We start from the raw sequence: 26,410 nt of genomic DNA, 5'->3' as shown, positions 1-26,410 counted from the left end.
GCCCTCTGCTTCACAATGGTCAAATTTAAGTTTTTCTTCTGCGATTTTGGCCCTCTGCAAGGCAATGGTCAAATCCAGGTTTTAATTTTGTTATCGGCCCTCTGCTTCGCAATGCTCAAATTTAAGTTTTCCTTCTGCGATTTTGGCCCTCTGCAAGGCAATGGTCAAATCCAGGTTTTAATTTTGTTATCAAGCCTCTGCTTCGCAATGGTCAAATTTAAGTTTTTCTTCTGCGATTTTGGCCCTCTGCAAGGCAATGGTCAAATCCAGGTTTTAATTTTGGTGTCGGCCCTCTGCTTCGCAATGGTCAAATTTAAGTTTTCCTTTTGCGATTTTGGCCCTCTGTAAGGCAATGGTCAAATCCAGGTTTTAATTTTGTTATCGACCCTTTACTTCGCAATGGTCAAATTTAAGTTTTCAGTTTTCATCCTTTTATTTCTTTTTGAAACCCGGACACAATTAGTGTTTCTATATTTACTTAGCTTTTACTCAGATAATACAAAAATATCAAATTTTCATATTATCTATTAATATCTAAGTAAAGAGGGGCAACTGTCAACACCCAATTTCGTTCGGGTGACTAAATAATATGACTTGGTTTTTATTGTTGTCCTATTTCATTCATTTTCTTTCATCTTTTTTATTATTTATTTTATTTTATTGTATTTTGTTGTTCTTAATTTTATTTTACTATTTTGTTTTAAAAAAAAGTAATTACAAAAAAGAAACGAAGAAAGAATAAAAAAAAGCAAAAAATTTTTAAAAGAAAAAAAAGGAAAAAGAAAAGAAAAAAAGAACATGAAAAACGGAAAAAAGAGAAATAAAAAAAGGAAGGAAGGAAAAAAAAGAAAAAAAGGGGTGCACGTGAATAAAATGAGAAAAGTGATGCATGTGATTTCCTTGGAAAATGCCCATAAGCAATTAATGCATGATTGATCACTTAAGAATTTTTTTTCAAAATTTGGTTTTATTTGGTAATAATTTGAATCAACAATATGACAATCATTACAAGAAATAATTAAAAATAATATGTTGATTGTTGTATTCAATTTCTTCCTAAAGAAAAAAATATGATTTTAATTTGATTTATTTTTCTTCAATCAAGTCCATTTATTTCCCTATTTTGCTAATTAACAATTAATTCGCCATTAAGGCAAGATCACAATAATATTACAAATGTATGTATATAAATATGCACCTGGTAAACAACGAAAAGGGGAGGGGATTGAACTTCGGGAAGAGAGCATAAGGGAAAAGTAAAAAAAGGGAGAAAAATTCAATATCGGAAAGAGAAGGAAGAGAATAAAGAAAAAAGGAGTGGGACAAAGAGGCACGTGCATAGATGAATGAACAACTTTCTGTGGAAACATTTTGTGGTGCAGTGAAGGACCTTTAAGGGAGCTTCAGAAGGGTGGAGATCAATTTCCTGGTTACATTTCCTTTCCTACTCTTATTGGACTTTTTGTTTTCATTTTATTGTCTTTGCTTTTATTTCTTTAGCTTTAGAATTTGTTTTATTATTGTTTGTTAATAAAAATAAAAATATAAAAATCATAAAAAATAAAATCAACAAAAAATATTTTAAAAAGGTTTAATCACACGTGCGACCGTTCGCGTAGGCCTTATGCTAAAAATCTTTTCTTTTTCTTTTATAAAAATTAAAATCAACAAAAAATATTTTGAAAAGGTTTAAGCACATGTGCGACCGTTCGCGTAGGCCTTGCGCTAAAAATCTTTTCCTTTTCTCTTACAAAAATCAAAAATCAATAAAAAAATATTTTAAAGGTTTAAGCACACGTGCGACCGTTCGCGTAGGCCTTGTGCTAAAAACCTTTTCCTTTGCTTATATAAAAATTCCAAAATACCAAATGTCCTTTTTTCAAACAACACAAATGATCTGTTCTCTAGAACTACGTAACCCTGATTTCTCATTTTGAGAATACGTAGGAGTAAGGTCAATCCTTGTCGGGCACAAAAAATAAAAAATATTTTTGTTTCTGTAGAATTTTATTTTCAGGGATAATTAAACATTTTGAAAAACCACATCAAGTTTGCGCATTTAATTAAAGGTACTGCCTTAGGGNAGGCGTTGTAGGGTGCTAATACCTTCCCTACACGTAACTGACTCCCGAAACCAGAATCCGGTTTTCATAGACTAAGCCTTATCCTTTTTATTGTTTTTCCGTAGTTTTCCAGAATAAACTATGGTGGCGACTCCAAATCTCTTTTTCAAAACATGTTTTCTTTTTTGGATCGTTGTCCCATCGCGATTCCGGTTGCGACAGACTTTAACTAGTTTTTTTTAATAGTAATAAATTAGGTTTAATGTACTTATTGACTTTAATTTTGTATTTTTAACTCATCTAACATTTCCTTACTATTTACGTAGATTTTACTTTTCTTGATTTCAATTATAATGGATTCTACATATATAAGACTTCAAAATGGACATATGGTCGACTAAATTTAAAGTTTTATGGTATGTTTACAATTTCTAAAAGTTGAGATAGATTTGTTGAAATTTTGTCAAGCATCATATGTAGATTGGATTTTTCATTTTATTAACTTAAACTCTTGTAATTTGGTTTGTGGACTTAATTATAATTAGATCCCACATTTACACCCATCTTTGTTTTAGATTTCAAACCACTTAAGTAATCTAGATGTGCTCCAAACTTGTACAGAAACACCATCTTACAAAATTTTCAATTTTAGGAATTATCTTTTCCTTTTCTTTTCCAATGTTTCTCTCAATTTTCGTTTTTGACTTTCACTTTTGTTATCTTCTCTGAAATTTGCTTTGTGTTCTTTATTCATGGAGGACTAATACTTGAGGATCAATTCACAAAATCAAGATCAAATAAATCGAATTAACTTTTTCGTGGATTGTTTATCTCGTTGACTTTGTTCTCTTTTCTATACTCGATTTTGCTCTTTGTAATTACAAATTTCATTTCTAATTTTAGAAATCAAATTAGGAATTGGTTGAATCTTGAATTGATGATTAAGTACATAATAGGTTGGATGATATTTTAATTTAGGTTTAATCATTCGCGAGGTCCTTACTTGAGCTAGGAATCTCAAATAAGTCCCTTAGTTTTTTTTTTGCCTCAATTGGGTCCTTATATTTGCAAAATTGCTACAATTATACCCTTACCATTAAATAGACTAAACGACGTTAGACAGACATTGACATGACATGCTGATATTACTGTTTTGATTGACGTGACAAGTTGTTAAAGGGATTTTTGTTTTTTTGACGTGGATTTTTATTCTTTTTTTTTAATTAAAGAATTTGAGAAAAGTTAATTAAACATAGTTGTTTCTGAGAATTAAGGATTTGGTTCGCCCTTCGATCCTCTTTTTTTCATTCGTGATAGCATCTCCTTCCACCTCATCTCTGTGACAGCGCCATTGTTCATCGTTGTCATTTTTTGCATCGCGTCATTGTGACCAAGGGCGTTGACGAAGACATCTTCCCTTCTTGAACAAACTACAGGACCACTGCCCCTTTTGCAGTAGCGCCACCTTCGTTCTCACACCACACGACGTGTTTGGCGATGTCGCTAACGCCACCAGTGGTGTTTCCCCTCATCCTTCTTTTTCTTTAAGCTTGCATTTGGCCATGGTTGATGAATGCAGAGTTTGATGGTTGAGGGAAATCCCAATTTCTGTCCAAAACCTTAAAATAAAAAATTCTCAATTTCATTTTGTTTTCATTTTGGTGGCTTGCCATGATGACCTGATTTGTGCTATCGCAACCAGTGGTGGAGCGTTGGTCACGATAAGGGGCGATTTGCATGAGAAGGCACGAGGATTGCTCACGGTGGCGTGATGGTTTCTGCGATTTATGTTCTATTGTCGCTATTGATGGATTTGCGTTGTTCTGGTTTACTTACAGGTTGTGCGATTTACGATGATGGAAGGAGCGTTTGTGATGAAAGATCTGAGCTCGCGGTGATCACTTGAGGTTGACGGTGGATTTATAATTCTGAACTCGCGATTAACGGTTTCTTTGCGATTCATGGCCTCAGGTGCGAATATGGTTTGAATTGGTAGCGATGGAAGGAGAAGGCTAAGTTTTTGTGATGGTGATTGAACCCAACATGATGAACATTGTGGTTGAGGACGCAATGTAGGAAGCATTAATTCTCACAAACAAGCTAGTTTAATTAACTTTTCCCAATTTCTTTATTTTCAAAAGAAACAAAAATTCACCCAGACTCACCTATAAGTAAAGAACATGAGCCATGTCATTTAAAATATCAACATCAGCATGTCACGTCAACATCTACCTAACGTCGTACAGCTCATTTAACGATAGAGGTCTAATTGTAGAAATTTTATAAATATAAAGACCCAATTGAGACGAAAAAACTAAATGACCTATTTGAAATTCCCAACATAAATAAGAACCTCACAAATGATTAAACTTTTAATTTAATTCATATAATCGGGTTTAGTTGATTAATTAAATCAATTAGAATCATTAAAATATTATGATACAAGGAATTTTTTGATTCGTGAATTTGTGGATTAATTTGTTTTTCTTTCTTGATTTTGATTATGTTTTACCTTTCAAAATCTCTAAGCCCCCAATTTTAATTTGTAGGAACAATACTACAAATTAAATATACAATGAATTTGTATCCTTTGAGAGAATTGACTTAGGTTGCTTTATATCACAAACTCTTAGAAAAAGCTTCGAATATTTGATTTCATGAACGAAAATGAAAATTAGTCAACCCCTTTATTGTTGTTATGCTTAGAAAGGGAACAACATAACATATAGAGAAAGGAAAGTAAGAAACAAAAAAAAAAAAAAAGAGGAGAATACAAGTTAAAGGGGAGCTTAAAGAAAAAGGCACAACTTCAAGGAGAGAGTGATGTGAAGTTGATATATTTTATTACTTAGTTGTTTTCACTTTGAAAATGTAACAAACTATGTTATAAAATTTGATTCTAAAATTGGACTTTATCATCATCTTTTCAAACACATTGTGTATTCAATTAATCAAATATTATATCATGTTGATTAGATATGAGATAATGGAAGTTGAAAAGTTTGATATTCCATCAAATTTTTATGTTATGATACTTTATTCAAAAGTTTTTTGTGTAAAAAATAATTGTAAAAACATGATTTGTTTCTTTCTCATGACGAAAATTCCATGTTTGAAACTTTATTATTTTAAGTATCATCAACAAGGAGGAATTATAAGATCAACAATCCAATAACCTCATTGTTTTGATTCAATGCTTGTCACACAAAAAAAAAGTGTCAAACATAGGTAAAACGCAAGAAAGGAAAGTTGAATTATATTTTAATTTTTTTTACACTTTTTTCAAATATTATATAATGATAGTCAAGTAGACAATAGTTTTGCACTTGACAAATGATTTGTCAAAACTTTTCTCAATAACTAAGTTCCGAAAAGTTCTTTTTCAGATGTTAGTACAAATATAATATCAAGCGATTTTAACAATACACGTAAGAAGGAAAATACTCATGGATTTTTATATTGGTTCATCTAATAGCACAAACTACATTCAATTCTCAATCAATAAATTCATTTTCACTGCATAGAGTAAAGCTACAAGTTATAACATGAGTATTCTTTCATTTCATAGTCAGTCATGTCTAACTTGTATAAAGTATTCTTTAAACACTTAGTTACTTCAAGCTAGAAACCTGAGTATTGTATAACAAACAATCACTCATGGCTAAGATAAGATTTGTCTAAGGGTAATCTAAAAGATCACAAGGTTCTCTCACTAGAGAGAGGTAGCATCATTAAATATGTACAAGGTTTAAGTTATCTCTTCTAATTTGCTAATGAACACAATAATATTCTTACAAAGATTTTAGGGCATAAAAATATTTTAGTCGCATTTCTACACTTTTCGTAATTTGAACTCATTCCTCTTCTTCTTAAAAGATAATGTTATATGCATAGAAGAAAAGAGCCATTACAAATCTCTTTCTAGTCGTTGATCAACTTTAATTCATAAGAACATCTTCTTTGTGTTTAAGTAGCCTAAACATAGAAAGTTCATTAAATGTTCTTCATGCATGCATTAAATATTATTATTCTTTTGAAGCAACATTATGATAGTCGGTATAACCTCACTTATATAGCTTGTACATGAAATTGTGTAAACCACTAATTTGTACATGGCATATAATATTTTTTGGAGTTGACAAAAGCATGCACATGAGAGTTATCTGAAGCTTAACAACTTTAGTCCATATTTCAAGAGATTATTGATGTGACATAAGTTGTTCATGAATTTTCTTGACAAACGAAAATGAAAACCAAAATTCTCTACAACATAATCACAAACATATTTTTGTGAAGTACAGTGTTACATAGTATTATATGCATAGCATTTGAGGATAATGATACTTATTAGACTTAATAAGTGATAACACATTTTGTCAAACCTAAACGTGGTGAAGTCTTCAAAAAATCTTGTAACGAACTTCGAAATCTATTAAAAACTCGAAATGCAGTAATTACTGTTTATTAATCTTATTTGCTTCGGGTTATTTTCGAAAATTGAAGGTACAAGAAGAAACATTTAGAAATGCAGGGAAAAATGCCCATAATATAATATACTTACTTTAAATGTTAGGTTTTTACTTTCTACACTTCGACAATTTCTTTGTACACCACTTCAAATTTTCAAAATTTTACCTTTTCCAAAAATGATTTTCAAAATACATGCAAATTTTCTGAAATAAGCTTTTCAGAATTTCCAAAACAAATTTTTGGGAATAGATTTTCAGAATAGAATTTCCAGAATGCATGAAAGGCACTTCTAAACAAACTTTTTGGAACAGGATTTCCTAAATAAACTTTTCGGAATGTAACTTCTGAAATGAAATTTTCCGAATATTTCTAGATAAAATGTATTTTGAAAAAAAATTTCTAGAACAATTTATTTTTCACATTTTCTCTTCTTCCTCTTCAATATTCTCCCTCTCTTTTTCTTTCTTTGGAGCTGGGTGGTGATAACGAAAGCGACGAGAGAAGCAGTGGTACAGCTATTGTAGAGATGCATTCAGTAATTGTGTGGGGTGAAAAAAGCAATAGCCTGAATCTTGTATGCTAAGCCGACTTTCATTATGGGTTTGCAGGTGGAAATAACGAAGGCCCAGTGCGAAGCCACTTTGACCCCTGGGCCCTGCACAGTCCTTGTTCCAAAGTGAAAAAAAAAAATAGACTTATTATTTTGATTAAAAAAATTTGTCTATGTAGATGAATGGTCTTAATTTAAGAAATAAGATTTAGCATTCTAATAAATCCATTAAATAGTATGTATAATACTTATTATACAATACAATTTAAAAATATACCAAAATATATGTATAAATAAAAATATTTATACAAATAATTAAAATAAAAGAAAAATTTTATTCGCTTCCACACGTTTTTTCCTGCACTTTATGTATAGTTATCTCATCTCATAAAATAAAACAACACACCAGAGGATAAACTATATATTACAAATAAGTTCTTAACATAGAATAATGATATAAAAAAACGACTTTATTAATAATATTAATAGATAATTCAATTTCAATTAATCAGAAACAGAAATTACACAAACTACACTTAAATCTATATATCACAGTATATATTTAACAAATAAAATATCAAAAGTCTTTCGAAATATTCATATTAGTATGTTTTACCATATAATAACATTTTGTCCAATCGGAATTTTGAATTTACAATTAAATCCAAAAGTAATTAATTATGGTAAGTTCATTATAATTCATGTTACACACATCTACATATGTCACTGATCTTTTCTAAAGTTTTTATAACTTAATATCTTTATAAGTGGGACTTAGATTTTAGATGTTCATAACATGCAAATCAAACAACAATTCTCATATCATCCCATATATGCGACAACAAATTTATATAAATTTTATTTTTCTCAATAATAATTTTCATACAACATAATTCACCTAAAAAAACACGAATAAGTTAAATATACAAAATAATATTTATTTTTTATTTATAGTATACATGCAAATATAATCCACCAAATAGATAAGAAGAGAAAAAGAAACAAATAATCCTTTTAGTTATAGTGAAAATATATTCGCTTGAGAAAAATTGATAGATCTAAACTCACTTAAGTGAAAATATGATTGAAAGTAACATTTTTTTATTTCAAGTTGAGCGAAAATAAGGTCGTGGATGTTGGAAATACAAGTGTGAGTACTATATAAAGATGAAAGACTCATTAACTTATTCCTTTAAAATTTTAGATAGAAAATGGTGTCAATTCCTTGTATGATTGGACTCAAATGTCATTAGTGTTTGTATCTCTCCAATTTTTCAAAGTTATTTTAAAAAATACTTTAATAATATAATTTCTATATAATTCAAAATATTAATCCAAACCATGATTTGTCTAACTATCATATTTTATTCATTCAAATCAACCACTGTCCCTTTAGCTCAACATATGTATATTTATACTCACTCTAAATTCATGATTTATCACAAAAAAAAAAGTTATAAATTTATTCAACTTATCTAAANTATATTCAATTGAATAATTGAAAATAAAATATTGTTACTCTGTTAACTTTAAACAATAAAAGTAAATTTATATTAATATTTTCACATTTCTTAATTCTTAAAGATTATATAGAAGTATTTATAACAAACAATGATTCTTGTATTTCTCGCATTTATTTAAAGGGGATTCCTATTAAACCCTTGTGAAAAATTTCATTGTCCGTACATTCTTTTAATTTGTTTTTTTTTTCTTGCAAATTATATATTAGATTGGATGGTATATATGTCTCAATCAAACATGGGTTTGACCTTTCAATCCACTTCGACGTCAAGTTCCATAAAATCCAAACACGACTTTGACTTTTCAACGAGTTTGGTTAAAAACGAGCGAAGCATAATCTCCAATGGAGTGAGTTTCTGAGTTCTTGAATTCCTGAAAATCCAAAACCAAGTTTGTCTGACATCGTATTCTTGTCTTGGGTTCATCTGGGTCATAGTAGATTCTCCCATTGAAATTGACACAAGGGATGCAATTTAAGTTTCTAGAACTGCATGAGTATTATTTAATGGTGAACTAGTTTGACTTAGGATCATGAAAGTGGTAACAAAATTAAACAATGTAGAGAATATTGGAAATGTTGGCAAAAATTGAAACTCATCTAAGATCTCAAAATAGGTCGATTCAACGCAATAGACAAACAATAAAGATCCCTGCGGCCTAATCAACAATACTATAATGTTGAGTTTTATTTAAGACTGACTTGAAGAAGACTTAGTGATACAATTCGGCTATGAAATATTCTGAGGACGAAGAACAAGTGGCATTTGCCGTTTTCTGCATTTCAATTAAATTACTTCATTACAATATGCATGGAATAGCCGAAGTTCATGTACAAAGACAAAAGCTTACATCCACTTTCTCAATTTACAATATGCATATTTGACTCATCCTTTATATGTGTAAGTCTGCTATCCATTAATAGCTCTGATTAAGAGTTTGACAAAATAACACATGGAAATAGATTATATTAGTATGTATATTTATTAATATTGGAATACAAATTTAACTATTTCATTAAAAGAAATGAAGGACGATTATTTAATAATTGATCAATCTTAAACAATACATGAAGTGATTGAGAGATTATTTGTTAGACTAGCATGTTCTAGTTTCCAATAATTTAAGTGTTTAAAAATAAGCTAAATATAAAGAATAATTGAATTGTGTATTAAATTTTGTTTTGTAATATTTCACTAAAATAACTTATAGAATGATTAGATGAAGTTTTCAGTTCACAAACTCAATGTAAAAAATAAAATGTTTTCTCAAATCTTGTCTAAAAGTAATTCTTATACTGGTTTATTTATTAACTAAGACTCTTTCAGGTTTTAATCAATACAATCAAGGATTATAATTTAATGACATGTTTGATATTTACATTTTATAACTTTATACTGATTTATTTGGTTTATTTATTAACTAAGACTCTTTCAGGTTTTAATCAATACAATCAAACATTATTATACATATACTATTGTTACACAATACATAAGTATTGTTTTGATTATATGACTTAAATGTTTGAAAACAATTGTTTGAAAACATAGTTATTACGAGTCCGAGTATTATTTGAAAAACACTCATTTTTTAATAAAACACTTAGTTTACAAGAAAATGTAATCTAGAAATCATTTTTTTTTATTAAATAAAAGAGATATATTGCATTCTCACTGTATTATTTTTCTTTGGCAGTCAATATGTTACTATGCAAGCTAGGTTCGATTTTAGATTGGAATGTCATAAGAGATTTAAAAAACATAAGTTTTTCTAACGAGAAAACTAACAATGAGAAATGGTGTACTGTATTATTCAAAAACACAAGAAAAACTGTACCAAAATATAACGAAAACTCATTTTATTATAAACTAATCGTTTTAATGAGAGGAAATATAAAAAAAGTTTTCAACCAATATGATTAGTAGTAGTGGGAAGAAACAAATCTTATTTGCTTTGCTAATCAAAATTTTGAGAGAAAAAAAATGTAAATGATTTTAATTTTTGTGAAAATTCCAATTATTGTCAACTTTTTGATCTTTTACCATGATATTTTCCAACAGGCATCATTCTAGACCTTTTGGAATGAGATTGAAAATGTCTCTTTGCCATAAGTTGCGTGAGACAATATTCCAATTAGCTTGATACTGCATGATTATGTTCTAAGCACAACTTTTTATTTCTAATTGTTTTCCTTCTCTCTCTATTTTGCTTTATTGCCAAGACTACCAAAAGTCAGCTTTATAAAGTTGGAATCAATGGTATCACTAATACATTTTTACGTTGATTTGATATAGAGTACAAAATTAAAATGGTTATAAAAATATAAATTTTTATATTTTTAAAAAAAGGAAAAAGTAAAAAATAAATAATGATAGTATCAAATAAATATAAAAAAATTAGGTGTGTCAAATAATATTTTTTATTATTTCCTTTTCATATATAAACGAGTATTTTCTAAGGTTTTATTGGTAAAATTACTTTTGATAAAATGCTTTTCAGTGTTATTGTTAGAGGAATATTAAGGGAATAGAACTAAGGGTTGTGCTTTTATTTAAAACTTTTATCTTTAATTTCCTTCAAGTAACAATCGATAAAACTATATTTCAAAATGAATATTTTTTCATGATATTATTCTATAAAATGTATAAATTTATAATAAAGTATTATGTAATCTCTTAAAATTTAAAAATACTTGATTTTTTAATTAATAAGTAGGAAAATGTGTGATTCAAATATTTTGTAGTTATTCTTTTCAAAACCAGAGATATGCATAATATTAGTTTCTTCTACTATCATATGTTACATACTATTATTTCCATATCATATTTTTTAGATGCTATATAATGCACATTAATTAACAAATACTTAATGAATGGAATTTTGGACTAAACAATCTTTATTCAATATTAGTAATGATAATTAGACTTTTAAAATTTTAAATAACTGTTGGAAATAGAAAAAAAGCCTTAAATTAATATATAGATATATGAAGAGGACACAATATTAAATACGAGTATATTTGAGAAGAAAAAAAGAAGTTAAGATTTTAAATTCTAAAACATCAATGATTTTAAAATAAAAACTCTTATATCATCATGAGAAATGCTATTATCAGGTTGTTGGTCATGATAAATACAGTAATTAATTTCCCCCTTTTTTCAAGAAAATGTTCAATCGTATCCACCAAATCAGCCAAACTCAGAGAAAATTTGTGGACAGTATGAAATGAACATGATTCAATATTAACACAAAAACAAATGGATAATATTATATATGAACATATTTGATCCATAAAGCATATAACGACCACATATGGTCCCATCCATGCATCATTTTCTACTTTCTTTTATTAGGCTCATTAAAGTTTATATCATATTAGGTTAGAAGTTACTTTATCCTATAAACTTGATCTGTTTGATCTTATCAATAAATTAATGTTTGCTATGATAGATACCAAAACACTCATCATAACAATAAAAAAGAATTGACATTAAAATAGTTTATTAACACTTTTTAATTTATTAATGTTTTTTCAACTGTTAATTTTTTTTTACCTTAATTAACTGTTTCCAAGTTTATCAATATATATTTATAAAGTAAATATACATACTATCAGATTAGAAATCCTTCCTCTAATCCATTTTTCATTATTAACAATAATTTAATGATTTAATAGCATTTATTATCATTAATTTTTATTGAAAGTTTTAAGGATTTAAAGTCGTTTATGTTTTCTTTAAATATGTTAAAAATAATTATTAGAATAAGTATAAGCTTTATATAAACCCACACCTTCATCACTTCATAATAAACTAGATTTCTATTATCAAATTCTTCTAAAATCATATTATCAACACTAATAATGTAAAACTAAAACCTAATTAGCTTTCCTTACATTTTACACGTTACATCTTTTTTCTCAATTTTTCTTCCTTTCGATTTCATTTGTATGTGTTTTCTCTTCTCTTCCTTACTCCTCCAACACATTCTTTAGTAGTAGAATTTGACTTGTCTCTAATCCTATTTATAGAGTTTTATTGTCTCTTTATCTCTAGCCTAACCTAGGATATTTACAAACAAAAATATGGTCAATAGTTATTTTGAATTTCATGGATCAAATCCAACTTTACCCTAATCTCCAATAATAATGTTTTTTTTGTTGTTTTTTTAATCGTCGTACTTGCTCAACAAGCTCTTTGTAACTAGTGAATCCCCACTCTCACTAGTAAAATTGCATCACATGAACTTACTTGAAATTTCAAAAATAAACTCTTTTTACTTAATGAGAGTTTTACTTGCCTAGCGAATTAACGAAACTTTTACATATGAGTAGTTACTTTTGTGAAAAATAGAACTTGAATTTTTTTTGTTTATCAATCAGGTGCTCTCGATAATTGACCTACAATCTCATTTATTAATTTTACTAATTATTATAATTTTAACCGCATGCTAATTTGAAGAAAATTGGAAAGGATGGTGATGGAAAAGAGTAAATAAGATAATAAATAAGCATATGGTTGACTCCTGAAAATGTGACTACAAATACCACACATCATGTATAATGTGAGTAAGTGATTCATTTTATAAAAAATCCAAAATAACTTCATCTACAAATAAAACCAAAGTATGTACTATTTAAAAGACACTTGTGATTTGGATTGTTTTATCAGAAAAAATAGAAGAAAAAAAATCTTATAAATTGTACATGTAGTGATTATGCTAATGATGTTGAAAATAGAAAAAAATATATTTGGATATACGTTTATGATTAGCATAACAACTATTTCATGGAATTAAGAAAAAGAAAAAACAACCTATATTGAGTCTTTAAAGGACTCAAACAAAATTTATAATAACAATAATATCTAATAAGTCTTGTTAAGTTATATGACTTAAATGATTATTATTAGATGTACAAGAATAAATCAAACAAATCCTACAATTATTTATTTTGACAACTCTACCATTATAAGTTAAGAAATTCAAACATGCAAAAAGAAATAAACACATTGAGGTACATTTTTAATCTTAATAAATAATTTGGTCTTTATTTTAGGTATTTAATATGTTGGTGTCTATAATAAGAGATTCTAAGATAGAAAATGAACTATCTTTTAACATGTGACACTTTCGAAACACTATTAATGCTAATTTAATAATAAATACCATATTGAGTCTACTTGAAAGAAATAAAGATTCAATTGATTAAAAAAATAAAAAGTCTAAATATAGGAATCAAGTTATTAATTAAATCTATATTTTTATTTCTTAAGGATTCTTATAAAAAAAATGGAACCATTATATTATAACACAATAATACATAAGAATGAATAATATATGTAATAAACTCATATTAGATGACTTTATTTGAATGTGAAGTAACCTAAAAGTTGTAGTAAATGTGAATTTTAGTAAATGTCTCAAATAATTAAGTTTAAGGGGACAAATATTTTATAAGGTTGAATACATTTTTAGTTGTTACTAGAAATCGAAGTCTAAGTTAATTTAATTACATTAAGATTTGTTATGAGTATTTTATAATTAAGGGTGACAAAATGGGTCATGCCCGAAAAACATCTGAAAATAGATGAGTTGAGTTAGATTTTTGACTTGTGAGTTCATGTTAACTTGACCTGTTTGGCCCATTAGTCCATTGGATCGTAAAACAGGTTGGCTGCAAGCTAGCCTGTGGCCTATATAAGCTACATTTTGTTGTTTCCACAGTAGGGGTTGTTCTTTACACCCTAAATATACATCATGATTCTGTAACAGTTTCATTGTTGCTAAAACATTTTTATGAGGCTAATACTAATTGTTATTGATTATCAATTACTTGATATTGCAAGAAGGACACTTCAAATTCTTTCGAAAACCACCACCACCCTTCCCCAATTGATCTTAGTTTTGAAGTGTGGTGATGGATCACTCCCCATGCTAACAACAATTTATCCTCTCTTGAAACTTTCATATATAAGGATCTGGTAGAAAGATGGAATTCAATGTGAGGAGACCAAAGAATGAGATCCAATCTCACTCAATTAAAAAGACACTTTGATTAAGTCAAATTAATGTATTTCAAAATTTAGGTATTACTGTAGAGAGATGATATGCCTATAAAAAAATATTTCAACATTGAAATTAAGAATGTACATCAACACATAATAAATGTTGTAATAATAAATTTAATTAATTTATCTAGTAATAATGTTATTTATATTATATTTATAGATTTTTACATATGAATGAGCTTCACCCATATAAATAATCTCTTTTATTAACTTGTTTAATGATATTCTAACATGTTTTAGCTGTTAACATCACAATTTATCTTAAATTTTGCAAAGTCTTAGCCAATATAATGTACATACTAGAAGATCTCTACTGTCCTAAGATGATCTCGGACCGGGCAGCGGAGATGATATGAGACATGTTGAGTATATATATAATTTCCCGTGACACATGAATAAATAAGATTATTATGTGAAACGTGTGCCCTTTAGTTGTAACAAATGTTGTTATTGTATCAAGTGTTCCATTCCATCTAAACCTTTAAACATTGAATATTGGGATTGGAAAGTGTTGGCACAGCCAATTTTTCAGGGAAGGAGGATAATATGAAACAAACAAGAAAGAACCTGGAAAAGGTTTCAGTGATCATGAAATCATGGTTCGTCGTGCAATGAACCGAGGAAAATGAAGTTGTCTTTTTAATTGTTTTTTTTTTTTTTTATTTGGGAGAGAATAAAGGTTTTTTGTTCTGACTTTGGTAAACATTGTCGGATTTGTCACACAATGCTTCTCTCACCTTAGACGGTTGCCGTTCCAATTTCCAAAGTCAAAGAGCATAAAACACGGCTTGCGCTGTATCCTTCTCATCCACAAAATACTACCATTTTTTCTTTTCTTTATCGTGCTCCACTCAAATTCACCATTTCACTTTTTACTCTCATATTTATTGTTTTGGAAGTCCCACATCGACTAGAGATGAGGCCATTTAAATATATATAAGTGGGTGCAAAATTTTACTGTACAAGTCGATGTTATGGAATTGAGTTAGACTTAAAGTCCACTTCTAACATGGTATCAGAATAAATTCACGAACTCCAGTAAACCTACCGGTAGGATTCGAATATTTCAGAGCAAAAAAACGAGCGGCGACACATTTAATGTTCCTTATCAAGTGTTTTGCTTGGGGTGATTTGTGAATGTTAAAGTCTTCTAAATAGAGTGATTTGTAATTCTTTTAAATAACTAAATATTAATTTAATATAATTTCACTAATTTAAATTATTACTTAATTTATTTTATATAAAAATATTTTAATCGAATATCATTTTTTTAATTTTAAATAATAAATTACATTTGATAATAATAATAATAATCATATTTTTATTTAAAGTAATCATTCATTCTCAATTTATTTAAACTAATTTGTTACCATTCCTATTTTATTCCAATATTATTTTATTATTTTGATTTTTTTATTTTAAATAATACCTTACATTTCATTTTAACATAATTTATAATTATTGTATTTTAAAATTAAATATATTTTTGGTTTCTTAATTTTCAGTTAAATTGAAATTAATTTTTCTCCACTTAATTTAGTTTCTCAATTTTAAAAATACATTAATTAAATTTTGTTAAATTTAACGTTTTAAATTTATAAACAACTTCTCTTAACTCAACTCAATTCAAAGTTTCTTAAGTTTATTATTCATCATGGATACAGTTGATAAAAACACGAGCATTGTTTAAAACTTTTAAAATGAAAAGTTAAAACTTTTCTTAGGTAAAAATTGAGATATAAAAAATTGAATATAATAATAAGAATTAAAACATTTTTAGAATTAAATATTTGTTATTCAGAATTTATTATTCAAACTAACCTAATCAAAATACGATTAAAATCTTCAACTAAATTTGGCAAAGGCGTGTCGTGAACGCTCACTCTCTTTCTGACTAACTCGCGCACAAAAATTCTTATCCATTCTCAATGCATTTAACCATAGTTACTTTTGTATAAAAAATTCAATGTATTTCATCAGAGTATATGCTAATATCATAAGCGATTTACGTTTTTCAATGATATTTCAAAAGAAGTTAAAAATGTCAATTTTATTTATATATGTTAGACAGAAAATAATTATACAGATATATTAAGATACAACTCAAAGAATAAAATAAAATAAAATGAAAAATATTTTATTAGAAAAAATAATTTATTTTCACACCACTGATTATATATATTTAGTTGGTAACTGTTAAAGGAAATGAGAAAGTGAATCACATCAAATTTTTAATTAGGAAATAAATTTACGCAAGGTTTGAAAAAAATAAATATATTTGGAAGTAAATGAATTTTAGAGATGATGTAAAATAGAGGCGTGGGTCAAAGTGATAGAAACTATGCATAAAAATTGAGTGGCTTAGGTGCTCGAACACACCAACAATCTCCACATATCACACGGGGTATATATATTTCCACGTATAACTTTAATTTTGAAAGCCAAACCCTTCTGACATAAACCAAACCAAACCGAACCACCCTATCTATCCGCATTGGTTTTCTTCTCTCATTTTCAACTTTCAATTGCTCTCCTCTTCCCACCAACACTAGTAGACGTAGTGGATTTTGGTCCGTGTATGCAACGAAGGAGCCACGCTCGAACACGATGCCCCTAACCACCAAAATCCTAATCATCATCATCATACCATTACATAACACATAAACATAACATCGTTTTTCCATTTTTCACTCTCTTCTCTAACGCTCTCTCAATGGCTTCGTCTCTTTCCCCTTCTTCCTCTTCCCTCGACCAAACCCTCCGCGACGTCGACGACTACGTTTTGGTCAGTTCCTCTTCTCTCACACGCGCATTGCTTCTCCAAGATCACTTCTCTTTTTCGCTCTTTTCACTTTTAGGTCACGTTTTACGAATGTCCTTTCATCAATGTCTGCGTCCGTCTGTGCCTGTCTTTTCCTTTTAGTGTTCGTGATTTTAGGAATTCGATTGAACTCCAGTGGAGGATTGCTCGTTTTTTATTTTGCTTGCTGATTTTTTTTTTTCGTTTCGTTTGCTTGTTTTTACTTCACTGTGTAGCTGTGCACAGCTTTTTTTTCTTCCGACTTGTTTCTTTCGTTTGCTTCTTTCCTCTTTTCGTGTCAGCTTGCTGCGAAGGACTTGCCAAAAGACAACTCCTCTTGTTTCCTCAATTTACTTTTTTCCCTTTAACTCTTAACTCTCAGGTGGTGAATCCGAGGACAGGAAAAGACACTCTAATTGTTTTTCGGTTTTTATTCTTTTAACCATTTATGTATCTCATTCGGTTTTATTAACGTACTTAATTTTCTGTTTTCAAAAACATCTGTTCCTTCCTCGCACTCTTGCTGTGTGGCAATCACAGTGTTTGAATATAACTTTCTGATAATCAAATGAGAGTTTTTTGTCTTCTTTGTTTGATATTGGCCTGTTTAGGTTTAGCACTTATAAGAAGCTAAAATGAATTAAGAGGACATCGACTTATAATTTCTGTTATTTTTTTAAGAAGTTAAATGGGAGAATTCGGAGTGCATTAGTTGATTTTAACTCATAAGCGAAACTTAGTTCATTTTCATTGTTTTATCTCTTCTGTGAATTCTTGTGGAGAAATTAATCTAACTAGGACCATCGGCTCATTTGAGCATTTGGTAGCTCCTCTCTTATAAGTTTGTTTGTCACCTCTGAACTTTGGTTCGGTTGCAGGAAAATAAATCAGAAGATTTGTCATGGGACACACTACATTACGTGTACGAGCTTGTGCAGAAAGGCAATGCTGCGTTTCGAGGGAACAGAATGGAAGAGGTTCGTTTGCTAATATATACACCCTTTTTAGGGTGAGTTAGGTGGGGGTTTTCATTGATATTCTCTCGACTGCACATATTACATGGTTTCAGTAAGCAGTTTTCTGGAGTTTGATTCTCATGTCTGCTGGCTTGTAAGATGGAAGTCAATTGAATTGGTGTTGGCAACAAACCCTGCATAGCATAATATAATTAGTCCATTATCGTGACAAACAGTCAATTCACGGATTTTTCTTCATGCTTTTCTTGAGAAACATCAAGTGTCATGCTTAAGTCTGTTCCTCTTTTTGGGCGTTCTTTATGTTTTCCAACTTCATAAATTCTTTATTTCTGAAAAACACTCCTCAAATTTGGACAAAGATGCAATTCTCATGCATTACCAGCCTTATTGCAGAACATAATAAAGGGATGTTGTGGAAGTATTTCACACTCAATGAATTTGATGCTTATACAATGTCTTTACTGTGTTGTCTTCGTCATTATTTCAGGCAATCAATTATTACTCAAGAGCCAATAACATCAAATCAGGTGATCCAATCATCCTCAGCAATCGAAGTGCAGCTTATATTAGGTTAAGCACTGTGTAACAATTTTCTTTTGCATTGCTCATTTACAAACATAATTTCTTGATCATCTTCCAAATAATTCTGCTTCAGTTTCTTAGAGTTCAGTGGTCTCATGGCAATCATGATATTTTTCAATCAGGATTAGCCAATATTTCATGCGCAGAACACCATCATCTTCAGAATGTAGGCCGTTGAGTGGACTTGAACCAACAACACTTGCTGAAGTATGTCTATTTTGCATAATGTTTATCGAGTGGATATATGATAGTATTTATAAATTAATATGCTCATATTAAGTTGATTCGTGACAACCATTTCTAGTTGGCTTTAAAGGATGCTGAGAAGCTTGTTGAACTCCAAAGTAATGCAGCAAAATCATATCTTTTAAAGGCCAATGCTCTTCTCCTGGTAAGGCTCTCATGCTGCGTTACCATATAATCTCTCTTTTGAACTTGTTGGGGTAGCCCCTGATGTTTTTAAATGAAGTATATTATCCTGTAATTGTTATTTCCTTCTTATGGGTTGGTGTTCTAACTCATGTTAGGGTTCAGGAGTGTTCTCCCTCCTTTTGACTGTACCTACTTCATGGGGAACTCAAGTGAAGGGCAAGTGTAGAGATGGACATGCTAATATTATGTTGAAAATAATGAACAAGGGATATTCCCAAATGTTTTTGGTTATAACTTATAGCCTGTGATTCTGGGAAATTCTGAGATAGAAGGAACCTATAAAGTATGCGGTTAATTCTCAGAAACCTACCAGAAAGAAAGTAATTCAAATTATTTGGGTGTTTCTTCAAATAAACCAAATAAACTGGGCGACTTTGATTCTATAGATGCCTCTTTACATTTTTATACATTTATTAATTTACTTTTGTTAAGTTCTGGGTCTTCTATGGTTTATGTAGACAACTTAAATTAGAGTCGTTATTATTATACTTCATTGATCTGAGTTTAAACTTTGGAGGTTCGGAAATGGAACTGACATAGTTTGTATAAAGCCAGATACCATAAGTGACTTCTATTGTGTATGTGCTTTATGATTTCTAAGTTTCTATACAAAACACTAAGTTATGTCAACTTGTGTGTGTTTGCCCATGGTCAATTGCATATCGTTTTCTCAAGTCCTAACCGATGCTCTCTTCCCTACTTCTATGTTATGTTATGATGTTCATTTTGAATGTAACTTTATTTGATATTGTATTAAATTCACAGTTAGAGAAATACGAAAAGGCCCGGGATGTTATTCTTTCAGGCCTTCAAGTTGATCCTTTTAGGTATTACACATTGCAAGTCTTGCCTTCTTTTATATGTGTTTGTGTGTGTGTATTTCTATTGTGTAAACTTGTTTTCTAAATTTATATGGAATATCTAAATATAGAGCCTTTGCAATAGTCATTTATCGTACTATATCACAATTGACTACTTTTTTTATTTTTCATTTCTTTCAATATCATGTAGTAAATCTCTTCGGGAATCTCTTCAAAATTTAGAAAGAGTTTCATCTAGTTCAACAGGGATGAGTACACATGGACAGCCTGAGCGTAATGATGATTTTGATTGCACTCTTTGCCTGAAGTTACTGTACGAACCTGTCACAACCCCTTGTGGACATTCTTTTTGTCGTTCATGTCTATTTCAGTCAATGGATTGTGGTTAGTGATATCTTCTGTTGATTATATTTTCTACGGTGATTGATATATTCTATGCGGTGTTGATTCTTGTCCTGATGTGTTAGGAAACAGATGCCCATTGTGCAGGACAGTTCTGTTCATCAGTCCCAGAACATGTTCCATCAGGTGAGTTGTCTGTAGTCTCTACAATGCCCTAATGTTATATGGAAACTTCATGAAACCTTTGGGTTACTTTATTTTTCTTGTAGTTTATAGTGGGATAGTTAGTCACTGTTATAACTATAATACTGTTATAACTATAATAGGTTGAAAGCCAGCCAAACACATTGCAGTAGGAAGTTACTTAATGAAATTGAGACAATGTTTGCCCCTAAATTTATAGGACAAAAAAAAATGCGTGATTTGAACACCATTCTGGTTATTAGTGAAGCTCTTTGGTACCTATAACATGCATTCTTCTGGGCTTATTAGTATGTGTTAGTCAGTTTAATCTTCCAATATTTTGGTCAAATAAAAATTCTAACAAATTTCATTTACTCTTTTCTAATATATCTTGTCAATTGTTTCAGTGTGACACTGAAGAACATCATACAAAAGAACTTTGCTGAGGAATATGCTGAAAGGAAGCAAGAGCAGGATGGCTTAACCAACGCTGGTGTTGATTTACTCCCCCTTTTTGTCATGGATGTTGTCATACCATGTCAAAGGTTTCCGCTCAATATATTTGAACCTCGATATAGACTCATGGTGAGTTGGTAACAGATGTTGATAGTTACTAGAAAATATTGAAATATAATATATCTTGAATGTGCTAGTTGGTGATTAGTTTTCTTATGGTTTGTCGTTAAGAAACAGTAGGGTCTTTTCAGGTGGGTCTGCCTAATGTTGGTTAGTACTTGGGACTTGGAGGGAGGAAATACCAATTAAACTCTTTGCTTTATTATAAATATTCAAAAAGCATATACTAGTTATTTTTCTTGAGTAGTGATCAACTCACAGTTTGGATTTCTCCTACCTGTGCACCTATCACGCATGGTTTAACTACAAGTGTAAATATGGTAACCACTTTGCCTTAAAATGGTTACTTTCATTTTGTAGACAATTATCGAAATGTGCTTGACTAATCATGGAGCTAATTGTTAAATGTCTCAAAAGTGGTTAATAGTGTCATGGGGTTATTGATTTGTCTAATTGTAATTAACGGTCTTACTAGTGGTTAAGAGTAGATTAATGTGGGAATACAGTTATCATACTGTATTTTGTGGAATAAGGTTACGAGGTTATTAAAATGTCTGGTGGTGCTAACTTTGCCAATGAATGCAAGACAAAACCAAGAAATAACTCATTTGCAAAACTATAGAAGGCCCCGATATTATCAAACAATTATATTGAATTGGGTACGATTGTATGAATGGTAGCATTTGCTGTACTAGGGATGTCAGTGAATCCTATCATTGGAATTATTCACGATGCCCTTTTAACACTAGAATCTACTTTTTAGGCTAACTCTTCATCTTACTAGCAGAAATCAAAGAATTAGTAGATTTTTTCACCCAAAATGGGTATGGGTTAGGGATATGAACTTATGATCTAAAATCTGATAATCAAGTTAAGTTCATTCATACCAACCTGATTGTATGCAATTTACCAATTTGTATTTGGGGCAGTAGTAGTTAAATATGCCTCCCAAGTGTTTAGTAGTGTTATCAGTTTATTGAAATGTTTAATGGTGTTTAGCTATGCCAGGTGGATGCTGGTGGACATTTTCAGTGGGACGTTTTTTTTTTTTTTTCTTTTATTGTTAGATATCAAATTTAAAAAAACTGTTGCTTTTGACAAAATGTATGAAGAAAATTAACATTTTTTTCTGTGAAAATGTTGAAGATATTCTTATTTGTATACAATAAATTTTCATGAAACAGTTTCTTATAATGTATTATAATTGTCAAAACCATGATTGATGTGGTAGTAATTGGCGGGGAGTAGTTTAAGAAGTTTTTTATTTAAATGTGCTGTATTTCCGTAACTATTGGGTGCTGCCTTTATTAGGTTATTTATGTTTGATTGATTTCGTAATCATAGGGATCTGTCCAGTAGAATTAGCAGCCCATATTTCCTAAAATATGCTGCTGACTTATGTATACATATAGAGGTTAATAAGAAAGAATTCTATTCTAAATTTGAGAATAATGAATGACAAATATTGTTTCGTTTAAAGTGAAAATCAAATTCTCTTCATCTTTGCTTAATTTACCTATTGGTTTAGGCCTGCTAACCATGATTTTAATTGTGAATATAACAATTTTCACTTTAACCCAAATCTTTGAGGAGTTAAGTTGTGCAAAGTGTATTGGAGGGTAAGTTGAATCTGTAAAACTATTAGGGGATAAAGTGTAATTTACACTTTAAAATAATTGTACGGTAGTGGACAAATATTGCTCTTAATATATTATCCTTCTACTCTTGTACAAACATCAACGTGAGATTGCAACACTTGGAGGGCAGTGAATGGACTGGTAACTGGTTATATGTTGTGTGGGAGCTATATTTATCGTTTTCAAATTTTCACCGAAGCTGTTAGTGAATATTAATCTAGGATTTATTTGGCATTTAATCCATTAACTTAATTATAGATTGGACATACTACTAGTATCAGATAGTATGAAACTCTGAATGTCATCATATCTCTGATTTGTATATTTTTAAATAAAACAGGTAAGAAGAATAATGGAAGGCAATCACCGGATGGGAATGGTAGATTATTCACATATCCCTTTTCTTCCCTTTATTGCTATACAGCACTGGCCATTTCTGTCTGTTACTGTGTGACTTGTCTTTTTATCTTGTAGGCTATACTTGATTCTTCATCAGGTTCTTTAGCTGAGTTTGCCTGTGAAGTGGAAATCACCGAGTAGGTGTTTGGCATTGTTTTTATGTGAAAATAAGAAAATCTTGAATGCATATGCCCTTCCCCTTATGAATTCCATTCTCAAGTATGTCACTTGCTTAAAATAATATTTTTTATGATGCTGTAGGTGTGAACCGCTTCCAGATGGTCGTTTTTATATAGAGGTGAAAATTTAACTGATTTCTCAATGTATTTTATGTATACTTCAGCCTACACCTTACAAGCTGCCTTAATTGTTTAATCCCTTGCTTGCTGTAGTTGTGGACTCTTTTGGGCCTGTATTAATTGTATCCTTAAGGGTGGTTAATAGGTACCCAGACTTTACAAGAGAACTCCAAGACAGATTCTTGGATGTTCACTAAGAAACCAAACAGCACTGTTCTACCAATGTGGTAAGAACAGGAACCAACAATGAACAATTTTAAGGTCTTTCAAGAGGACCTGTCTTTCCTAACTTTTCCCTTAACAAAATACTCCAAAACTGCCTGCTCACCTCTTAATAAGACTATTTATAATAGTATGTTACAGTTATGTAATTACAACTGTACTAACTACCTTTTTTTTTTCCTTCTTTTGTAAACTGTATCAAACCTATCAGTGGTCATTTAGTCTAACATTGACTAAATACATGAAAGAAAGAGAACGTATAAGGCTTGGTTAGTCTTTAACTTACAAGTCTTTTGTTGATTGTAAAATTATTAACTATTGATTACACAGCAAAAAATCTAGATTTTGTCATAATTCTGACTGTCTACACTGTTCTTACCTTGTAAAAATTTCTGAGAATTTTGACAGACTGAAGCAATTTAATGAAATCTACAACTTTTCTTGTTTATACATGCTTGCCTGTAGGAGTCGAGTATATTGTGGTCAATTGGCTAGTTGTACAAGTTCACTCCAACTGTCAGTAGTCATCTCGTTGTTTCTCATTTTATTTTGTCACTGCTGGACTGGTGTTAGTTGTCCTAGGATACCGGAGGCTCCTAAGAACTTTTTATCCTAACCTTGATTCTATTACAATAGACTTGTTTTTTCTTTAATTTTTTTTTTGTAAATATTCAAAAGTGTAAGAAAGTATTGCTGCGTGCAGATTGAAAGTCGTAGGAGATTTCGAATCATCCGATCATGGGATCAAGATGGGTGAGTTGTCTCTGGGTGTTATGTTTCACAAATTCTAGCTGTTGATATGATTGTTTCTCTTTCATTGAAACATGGCCTTATTTCTTAATGTTGTATGCAGGTATCGGGTTGCAGAGGTTGAGTGGATACAAGATATTTTGCCACCAGAAGGAACTAGTGAAAGAGAAACTGTAAGTTCACTTAAATTTTGGTATGAATGTGTTCATAAGCTCACTGTCATGTTGATAGCATGATAGATTATTGAACTATCAGCATATATGTATAAGCTTGAAGTGAACAGGCTTCGTAGGATAGAGTGGTGGATAATACTCCTGTTAATAGACTGCTAAATTTAACAGTTGAGTAAAGAATGGTGTCACAAGTTATTATGGATGAAATGTAAAAATTTCATTCTTGAGTTTATAAATTTAATTTAATCAATGAATTGTTTGTAATTTGATTGACTTCGGCTTTGCTGCAACAAGTAGTTTTCATTCTGTTCTGACCAAATTGTGAAATAATGGAAACTGGAATAATGAGATCTATTTGTTTTTCGGGTTTACAAGGGAGGAAATGCTGTTTGGGCTTAAGATCATGCAAACTACCCATAGTGGTTTGAATTAAGAGATCTTTGATTTCCTTACAAAATTTATATTTCTTGATGCATTGTTTTTTAATTTTAAAGCTTAACCATAATTTGATGACTCTTTATATTGAATGCATTTACTGCAACAATGGACCATTCTAAGTAATAACTTCTTATGTGGTCCCAGTTACTGGAATTGACATGTAATGCAGCTGAAAGTGCTCGATCATGGATAGCAAGAGCTAAAGAAGCAGCAGAACATGGTATTTCCTAAACCATAAGTATATGATGTTTACCCAGGACTCCTTTGTACTTTGGTTATATAGTTAAAACCAAGATATCCTGGTCATCACCCTTTTCTTTTGACAAAATTTGGGGTGGGGGCAGTACCTGAACCATTATTTCCTGCACCGTCACAGAAATTTGTTTTTTTTTCTGCTGATGCTATAGTTTTTGTTATGCTATTTTTATTGAGTGGGAGTGACCTTATTTTTCCTTTTTGCACCTTTACAAATGATAATAAACTGTTGCAATACTGAACTACTGAAATGTGATTACAGATCAAAGAAAACTTGAGAGACTCGCCAGCATTGAAGTAATGATGCCCTCATTAAAAGACCCTGAGCGCTTCAGTTTTTGGGTAACTGTTTTTTCTTTGTCAGTGAAAACATCACCTATTCACTATTTTTATTGCTTTGTACTAATTTAGGCTTTGATTGCAGCTTTGTACCCTCTCCAATAGGAGGCCTGCGGACAGATTGGATCTCCTACGCATCAGAGATACCACCGAGGTATTAGGCTTTTTTAACATACAGCTGAATTCTATGTTTCTGAATGTAGTTATACAACGCTTGCTTGTTACCATATAAAAGACATTTCTTGATCCTTTTCTTTGTAGAGGATTAGACGGGGCCTGATATTTCTCCGACAAGAAGAACAAGGCTGCAGAATTCAGTAAGGTAAGCTTTGGAGGGCTACCACTATTATTGCGATTGAATATTTGTTAAATGTAAATGAACATTTGTTCATTGCAAATTCATTTACTAGTCACTCATTATTCTTCGGCCTCGTAAATAACTGTTGATGAGGTCATTTTTGTGTAACATAGGACTGAACCCACTTTTTCTAGTATATATAATTAATGGTTGAGTTA

The 26,410-nt window shown here is 30.2% G+C and overlaps 1 protein-coding gene across 2 annotated transcripts; it reads left to right on the top strand.

Annotated features, from left to right (window-relative positions):
• The first annotated feature begins 17,111 nt into the window (after positions 1-17,111).
• Positions 17,112-26,410, top strand: LOC106757777 (LON peptidase N-terminal domain and RING finger protein 3). Of its 2 annotated transcripts, XM_014640566.2 has the most exons (18): positions 17,112-17,454; positions 18,348-18,446; positions 18,934-19,016; positions 19,151-19,235; positions 19,333-19,419; positions 20,226-20,287; positions 20,472-20,665; positions 20,749-20,809; positions 21,214-21,391; positions 23,360-23,398; positions 23,494-23,555; positions 23,680-23,716; positions 24,643-24,692; positions 24,793-24,862; positions 25,445-25,520; positions 25,818-25,897; positions 25,980-26,048; positions 26,156-26,410. In XM_014640566.2, the coding sequence occupies exons 1-18, from the start codon at positions 17,383-17,385 to the stop codon at positions 26,213-26,215; spliced, it is 1,464 nt and encodes a 487-aa protein (XP_014496052.1). In that variant the 5' UTR covers positions 17,112-17,382; the 3' UTR covers positions 26,216-26,410. The 2 variants fall into 2 exon arrangements, with proteins under 2 accessions (XP_014496052.1, XP_022635145.1); XM_022779424.1 differs by lacking the exons at positions 17,112-17,454; positions 18,348-18,446 and having other exon boundaries at positions 19,102-19,235; positions 26,156-26,229.

Source organism: Vigna radiata, chromosome 3 (assembly GCF_000741045.1).
Source record: "Vigna radiata var. radiata cultivar VC1973A chromosome 3, Vradiata_ver6, whole genome shotgun sequence".
NCBI lineage: Eukaryota > Viridiplantae > Streptophyta > Magnoliopsida > Fabales > Fabaceae > Vigna > Vigna radiata.
Note: the sequence above shows the minus strand (reverse complement) of the source record. Positions and strands in the feature narration are given on the sequence as shown.